The sequence below is a fragment of the Epinephelus fuscoguttatus genome, linkage group LG9, assembly GCF_011397635.1.
Source record: "Epinephelus fuscoguttatus linkage group LG9, E.fuscoguttatus.final_Chr_v1".
NCBI classification, from domain to species: Eukaryota; Metazoa; Chordata; class Actinopteri; order Perciformes; family Serranidae; genus Epinephelus; species Epinephelus fuscoguttatus.
Window position 1 is genome coordinate 36644503 of NC_064760.1, and position 8605 is coordinate 36653107.

At 39.7% G+C, this 8605-nt stretch overlaps 1 protein-coding gene across 1 annotated transcript; it reads left to right on the top strand.

The window, feature by feature from the left end:
* Nucleotides 1–1297: 1297 nt before the first annotated feature.
* fgl1 (fibrinogen-like 1) lies at nucleotides 1298–7261 on the top strand. Its single transcript, XM_049585506.1, has 8 exons — nucleotides 1298–1364; nucleotides 1447–1535; nucleotides 3220–3388; nucleotides 3555–3714; nucleotides 3804–3892; nucleotides 4475–4563; nucleotides 5190–5377; nucleotides 5780–7261. The coding sequence occupies exons 2-8, from the start codon at nucleotides 1473–1475 to the stop codon at nucleotides 5976–5978; spliced, it is 957 nt and encodes a 318-aa protein (XP_049441463.1). The 5' UTR covers nucleotides 1298–1364; nucleotides 1447–1472; the 3' UTR covers nucleotides 5979–7261.
* Nucleotides 7262–8605: the final 1344 nt, after the last annotated feature.

Genomic DNA, 8605 nt, shown 5'->3' on the forward strand with positions numbered 1-8605 from the left:
CTACACTACTCGTTACTGGAAAAACTGATATTATTAGGTGTTACTAGTCAAGCATCACTGTTCAACACTGCATAGCACAAAGACTGGAAATAGCTAGACCGTAACAAAATCCACCCAATAGAACCTTTAAGGCTCACTTCTGTAATTAACATCTTTTTTGAACTAAAGAAACATGCAGGATTATCTCAACTGGGAGCAGCTGCATTCTCAAGTCATTGCCTTTATACTATGCTAAGCTAACCAGCTGCTGACTGTAGCTGCCATAGATGAATAAAGAGAAATGGATACAGCCTTGGAGGCGGGGCTATATATCTTAGGGAATGTTCACTGCTGCGAAAGTCGCACAGTGATGCATGAAGCCAAAAATGTTGGACTTCTCAGGTGTAAAATTACCCACATCTTCCACACTGCGAGGCCCATAGAAGAAGCGCACGAGAGACTTTCGCCAACTGGCTAGCCTCCTGTTTAGCTCTCCGCCAATCTGAATGGGGATAAAAGGATTTAACTGTGAGGCTGTTACAGACTTTTGAAATGTTATCGGACTGAATAAATCAAATCACAACAGTGAAATGAGTCATTTAGTGATGGTAGTAAAGTCAATAAAATAAGAAGGATCCAATGACATCTCTTTCCCAGTGTAACGGAAAAGTGTTTTTGGGTCTATTTTAACCTTGCACACAGGAGAGTGGTATCAATTTTCTTATCTAACTCTTGGCAAGAAAGACACAGAGCCTATTTTCCAAAACAGCTGCTTTGTGTGAAGCAAATAACAAAACCTTGTCTCCTTTTTTGGGCAAAACACACATCTTTTCTTCATTTTGAATCACTTGAAATCGGTCACTGCCACATGATTCACTCAAGTTCCTTGCAGATGAAATGTGTCCTTCTGCTCTGCCCCTTCCCGCATTGTTCAGCTCTGACCTTCAGTGGCATTTAGCCGCTCGCAACATTTACTTAAAATGGTACAATCCTGCTCATCAACAAAATGACTACTCGAGTCTTTTGATGACACTCACAGAGCTGGATAAGTGGCCATGAAGGAGCAGAGAAATCAGAGAGCTGGCAGGAGGAGAAAAGGAGAGAGTTCTGAGGGAAGGAGGACAGATGGCAGATCACAGACAAAAGGAGAGATTTGAGGATCTGAGGAGTTTTTTGGCCTTGTTTCCTCTGATCAGATGCATATGTTTGTGTTTTTTATTCTCTGTAATATTACAGAACAGATCTTCCCGAAAGTGTGTCTACTTTTGGCAAGTGTACATCTGTTCTAGACACTCCCTGCATATTTGGTATAGTTTATGACTGTAGAGAATCAGGCATTTCGTCAGATTCTCCTTCCCCTCGGACAGAGCTTTGTTTGGGTCCAGGTAACAAATCTAACATGCTGTTGGTGAAAATCAATCAGATTCAACTAAACTCTAAGACGTAGGTCTTCTTCTAATCTTGTAGCTTTGTGCTATCCAAACAAGAAGAGGATGGGAGGCTCACTGCTGTTCATAGGACTGATGGTCATCGCAGCTTGCTCTCAGTCTCTCTGTGTAAGTACTCTGCAAAGTCAGGCTGTTGTGCTGATTTACAGTTGGTTCATTAATATTTCACTTCCAAGCCACAGACTTCTTCTTGACAACATTTATGTGTGGTTATGCTAATGTGTTCCTATCATGTATTTTATATCTGGAAATGTGTTATTGTGGCTGTAACTGTTGTTTACTTCATAAAACATTGTGTATAAGGTGCACTTTGAGCGGGCCTGTATTTCAAAAGAGGTGATTAGATCCATTTATTTACGTTACTTAGGCCTACGTACTTTGTCAATTTTGTTTTGGGAATTTACCCTTTTCAAAGTTGCAAGACCAATTCCAGTGAATGTAAACTTTTCACACCACCTAATGTCCAAGCTCAGTGTCTGTTTAAATATGCATCCTGTTTTAGCAGCACCGGGGAGAGTTAACCATATCTTTACAGTGGTAGGGGTAATGCCTTTGTGTTTGTCACACTGAAAAACACAAGTAGTTGCTGTCATTTTACAGGAATAGCTTAACATTAAAAAAAAACAGTTGCATGCAAAAGTTTGGACACTTCTGGTCAGGTTTTCTTTTACTGTGAGTAGTTAAGTAAGTAAAAGATGAGCTGATTTCCAAAAGGCATGAAGTTAAAGACATTTTAAGCAATATTACTTTTTCTTGAAGCAAAAGTTTGGGCACCTTGCGTGGTCAGTATTTAGTATTGCCCCCTTTGGCAAGTATCATACAGTAGCTTCCTAACACTCTTTGTAACCAGCTAAGAGTCTCTCGATTCTTGTTTGGGGGATTTTCATCCATTCTTCATTGCAAAAGGCGTCTAGCTCTGTGAGATTCTGGCGCCGTCCTGCATGCACTGCTCTTTTGAGGTCTACCCACAGACTGTGAGGAATATGGTAAAACCTTCAGCTCACTCGTCTTGAGGTAGTCCATTGTGGATTTCGAGGTGTGTTAGGGATCATTGTCCTGTTGTAGAAGCCATCCTCTTTTCATCTTCAGCTTTTTTACAGATGGTGTGATGTTCACTTCCAGACTTTGCTGGAATTTAATTGAATCCATTCTTTCGTCTTGGCCAAACTTTTGCATGCTGCTCCTTTTTTTCACTCTAGAATTGTACAAAACAAAAATAATGCACTGATCTTGCTTACAATGTTGAAAAGCATGTTTCATCTTAGAGGATGAGACTGATGCCAACTGCATATCAAATTTGAAGTTAGAACCAGCAGCCAATTAATTTAGCTTAGCATAAAGACTGGAAATGAGGAAAAAGCCAGCCTGTCTTTGTCCGATGGTAACTAAATCTGCCCATTGTTTCCATTAGCTGCTTAGAAGCAAATAAACTATTCGAGTTTGTAGCACAAAAGTGTCTCCTTATCTCATTTTTTTTACTCCAACTCTTTTTTGTTAAAAGCAAAAATCACGTCAAGTGAGTAAATTTTGCTGTTTCCGTACAACTTTTTCAATGTAAAACTTCAAAATGTGCATAAGAATAATCTTATGAAAACATGGCTACAGTAAGTCACTACTCTCAGCAAAGAAATAGTCCGGCACATAACCTCCATAAAACCACAACTTCGCATTTTTACACATCTGGTTTTTGTATGAATAAACAATATATTTACACTGTGCATAATTTATCTCAGAATTAGGGAATGGATCTGAGTGAATTATCAAAAATTTAGCAATCCAAATGTGTGCGTAGGCGTCAGACAGTTGCCTTGAGGAGGTGGCTCGTCTGAGGGAAAAGGAGAAGCTTCTGAAAGTGAAGCTTCAAAAACAAGAACTCCTCCTACACAAACTACTACAGCTGGATCAACCTGGCAAGGAGGACACAGCCAAACCTGACCAGAGCCAGGACACCCAGTTCACAGGTCAGGGCCACAGCCTCAGGACTGCACAACAACATTTAAAAGCTTAAAATATCTTTCAGGTCTCATATTGAAAAAAATACAGGAACCAGAGATGCACTGAATACAGAGTGTGTATTTGTGTGTGTGTGTGTGTGTGTGTGTGTGTGTGTGTGTGTGTGTGTGTCAGACTGCGCCCAGCTTTTCAGTTCTGGCTTCAGATCTAGTGGTGTCTACTCAATCACTCCCCTTGGCAGCCCTGGCCCAGTCAGAGCCTACTGTGATATGAGTGATGGAGGTGGCTGGATCGTCATTCAAAGACGACTCGATGGAACAGAGAAGTTTAACAGGTGTGTCTGATGTCTGATAACTATAGTGTTCAATAATAAGATACAACTGAAAGTGATGCATTCTATCTATCTATCTATCTATCTATCAGGTCGTGGGCAGAGTACAAGGATGGTTTTGGAGACGTGGATGCAGAGTTTTGGCTCGGCAATGATAACCTGCATTACATCACCGCACAAGGTCAACAGTGCTTCTTTTACAAAATGTTTTAATTCAAAGCTGTACTAATCAATATTCAATTATTGACAATAACCCAAGCAATAACAATAGTTTATTTTCCCTGGTATATGGCGGCTGATCTCGTTCTCTGCTCAGAGGATAAGGAGCTCCAGGCTCCCAATTTACCAACACTTTCGACGTCTGTTCTTCTTCTTTGAGTTAGCTGCTAATTGCTATCAGCTGCTTTTTACAGTAAATCTCCCTGGATGGGTTGCATACATACCACATTGTCAAAACATTACACCTGTGCCGCCCATGATCCCATCCTGCTGGATGTCCCTTTTATACAGAAGTCTTTCCAGGGCTATTACTTCCTCTAATGCCACTTTAAAGGTGAGACAACTCTGTCCTCCCATTCTGCGTTTGTACCTTTTATACAGAACAGCTAGGAGGAATAACAGCGTGAAATTCCAGCCTTGAAAAGGCAGTGTAAAAGTGCTATAGTGACAGACCTCCAGAGAATTATCACCCATTCTTCTTGAGTTGATGGGACATGTGTTGTTTTTGTATTTTCAGAAGGCTTTTATTTTTTGTCTGTTACAGGAAATTATTCACTGAGGATTGTCCTGGGAGACTTTTATGGTTCCAAGCGCTATGCTGAGTACGAGAACTTCAAAGTGGCCAATGAAAAGGTGCTGATGCTGACTGACCACAAAAAATAAATATATTTTGAATTAGAATATTAGACTGAATGTTTTGGGGGGCAAAGATTTACAAATATTTGATTATCCTGAGGAAAGTAGTAAAGTAACTACCTAGTACATCTATCTTGTTTTCGTTTGCTAATGTAAGATAGTTCCCCCCCTTCTCCCTCATGGAAAAAATTAAGGGAATCGTCACCATTCTGGGAAATTATTTGCTTTCTTGCTGAGAGTTAGATGAGAAGAATGATGCTACTCTAATGTCTGTACAGCCAGCGGCCGGTTAGCTTAGCTAAGCAAAAGCCTGGAAAAAGGGGGAAGTAGCTAGCATTGCTCTGTCCAAAGAATCCTCACACCTCTGAAACTCAACAATTTACACATTCTACCTTTTTCCCCCCAAATCCCTTCAAAAACCAAAGTGTAGAGCAAGCTTCTCTTTTTTGGCTGGTCCAGTGACTCTATATATTCTCATATTTAGCGTAGGTAACATGAGAGTGGTTATGACTTAATCATCGAACACTCCACAAGAAAGTAAATAAGTGTATTTTCCAAAATGTCAAACTGTTCCTTTATTTTTTAAGCAAGTTGACACACTCTCCTTATATCTCTTCCTGCAGGATCACTACCGACTGACCTTTGGATCTTATGTAGGTACAGCTGGAGATGCTCTGTCTGGAAATTATGAGGTTGGTGTTTCACACTGGGCCAGTCACCAGAGCATCAAATTCAGCACCTATGACAAGGACAACGATAATTACGAAGGAAACTGCGCCCAGGAAGACAAAGGAGGCTGGTGGTTCAATAAGTACGAGTATTGTGATACTAGTGGAGTGTCCATTCAAAATATGACTGCTTTGACCTGGCTGATTGGTGGCCTCTGGTTTGTTGCTACTTGCAGCTTTCTTGAGAGCTGCTCATTCAAACAACTTCACACTCGGCACTGCACTTCTTTGGGTCCTAAGCAATACACCTGCCATGACATGATTGCATCCCCTGCGACCCTATGCTGGAGTATATGTGTCATTTGCTAAGAGCTAGCTACTTGGGACCCGGCTATTTCCAAATGTGAAGTTGATCGGATGAATGGTTGTTGAAAATTGTTAAGGACAGACATGATATGTACACATATTCAGCAAGATGGTCACAGTCATTCGTTGCAGTAAAAAATTACAAAATATTATTTCCTCTCCATTCTGTCTTTTCTTAGGTGTCACTCAGCCCATCTTAATGGCCTGTACTACTCCCGTGGGCACTATAGTGCGGTGACAGACGATGGTATAGTTTGGTACACTTGGAGAGGATGGTGGTACTCCCTGAAGACCAGCATCATGAAGCTGCGACCCACCGACTTCAAAGTTGATCCCATCAACGACCCCAATGCTGTCCAACGCAAACCACCTTCTTAGAGCAAACATGAGCAGATATCAAATCTTGGCTCAACTATTTTTTGTCAGAAACAGCCTGGCAAATAGTATGAAAACATGTGAAATCATATTTCAAACACAATAAATCATTAACTTCATTTTAACTTCTCAAATTCTCAAAACTTGTTCGCATAGCCTACTAAGACTAATCAACCCCACTGCATAGAACCCTGCTGAAGGAAGAATTGATCTACTGCTAGATTACATAGCACCACTGTGCTAACTAACATTACATAACAACCAAGGGGGGCGCTATACATGTTTACATCTTGCGCAATCACGAGCACGAGCCTCTTGTCCATGAGTAGATGCACACTTCCTTCTGCGTAGTGAGACGGTTGGTGGGTGTAGTTTGGTAGAAAGATCTTACATGAAACTGCTGACAACAAGGTCTGTGGATTATCTTGAGTAACTGGGTCATGATTTCTGTAAAGAGACATTGCTGTTGACTTTTCAAAATGTATTTCTTGTGGTGTTTTGAGCACCACATGCCGAGTGCCATCTAGTTCCATTACACTGGAGAAAGGACAGACATCTCTATGGCCGATATCTCCAACACTCAGCAACTCACATCAACACAATCTAGACTGATAAATAGCACTACAAATAAGGAAGAATTGTAGCCTATTTTTGTTTTTGGGGTGAACTGTCTCTTTAACAATCCAGTGAAATCTTTGAAGACTTAAGTATCTTCTTCTTTAATATCTTCTATAGCAACATACTGACAGCTTTTTGCTTGACATGATTGTTGAAAGGGGAAGTAGCTTGTACTCACAGCTGTCTGTTTTTAGTGTGGTGGAGAAAAAGGAAATCTGATGTCAGTGTGTGTGCCAGACACAGACAGAAACATTGGACAGAAGGCAGTGAAAGGAACCATTATCATGTCATTGTAAATGGCTGTAACAAGAACTGGATGTGTTTTTTTTTAAATACAGTGATATATGACACAAGGAGCAGCTGAGTGCTGGGAGTTTGCCCAAATGTTATGTTATGAAGATTAATATAAACTGTCTATGTATCACAAAATGCTGTTACAGGAAAAACAAATAGGGCTACACAGCAATAGTTATTTCTTAAGATGTTAGAAAGTGACATAAGATAGAAAAAAAAATCATAAACACGTAGGATTGCTTTTAGGGTTTTATAAATGCTGTACTTCATCTCACACTTACAGGTTATTATTTACAGCTCAGATTGTGAACAGACTGTATCTGTCTGCCATTTGCATTATAACCCTGATTCACCAAATAAAACAAAGAATCACGTCCCCTTGTCTATTCAATTTATTCATATCCTTGAATGAGCACCTTTAAGACCGACCAACTGTAAATATTATTCAGTCAAGGATACCTGTACCTTGACCATAACCTTTTACACACTTTATGTATTACTGATCATGTGTTACCAGTTCTTAAAGCTCATGTGGAGAAAAGATATAATGCTCAGAGCAGAGCCTCACTATATCATTTTTCAACAGTGTATGTAAAAGTAAATGTCACATTTCCCTCATATTGTGAAGGACTGATTTATGCTGCAAAGAAAATGTGTCACACCACATCCACGTCACAATTTAATGTCTCCCAGTTATTGTCTCAAAAGCATATCCATGCATGTCACTGGTCCAAGATTGACGTGAAATTGAATTTATCTGTCATATTGTCTCATCGACTGATGAAAAGTGATCTGCTGCCACTCGTTGATTTGATTATGAATCCAATAAAATGTCTTTATTACTGCCTGGGAGTTTAAGAGGAGGTATCCTTCATATGACTTGGCTTGATACTTATAAAGGAAACTCCTTTTTGAATATTAAGCCTGTAAGGATAGCTTTTAATTCTTATACATTTTGTTATAGCATGTCATGGTAAATCTATTGATAAACAAAATCAAGTTTTTATTAATCATCTTTTTCTTGTTAGCTAATTGCTGATTGTTATAGTGGGACGAGTTACTGGCAAAGTGGGACAGCCCTTCCCTGCTTCTGTGTCACTCATAAATTTAGCTACGCAGCTAGATTTTTCAACATGGACTCACTTAACACCTAGCAGTGATGAACATGTTTCATACATTGTCTCAAACAGCAAACAAAGCCTGCCCATGCATTATTTGTTCCATGACAAGTGGTGATGAGAATGACCTCACTGAAGACCAGGAAGGCTTTCTATTGCATGGCCTGTACTGACACAAAGACGAACCTACTATACAAAAAGCAGAAATCAAATTTAGCCTGTGAATTATCTATAAGAAGTACCAGTCAGTTCCTCTTTTTATATTTAAATGTAATATTGTGAGGGGGGTGGGGGGTGAATCTGCTCCTCCTTAAAAAAACGATGTGTTTTAAGTGTCTGTTTGCCAGTAAAGGTGTCCCACTTTGACAGTAGCATCATGTAAAATGTGTTTTTGTGTTGCTATTTGTTTAAGGAAGAGGTTTCTTTCTTTTTTCTTCAGTATAGTATAGTAGAGGTCTTCAATTATTTAGAGTAGTATCATATGAGGGGCTAAGACATTTGGATCACAATTTAAAATGACAGAAAGTAAATTATCAACAAGTGTCCCAGTATTACCAGTATTCACCTGTGACCTGTTATCTGAAGTGAATATGACTAAAA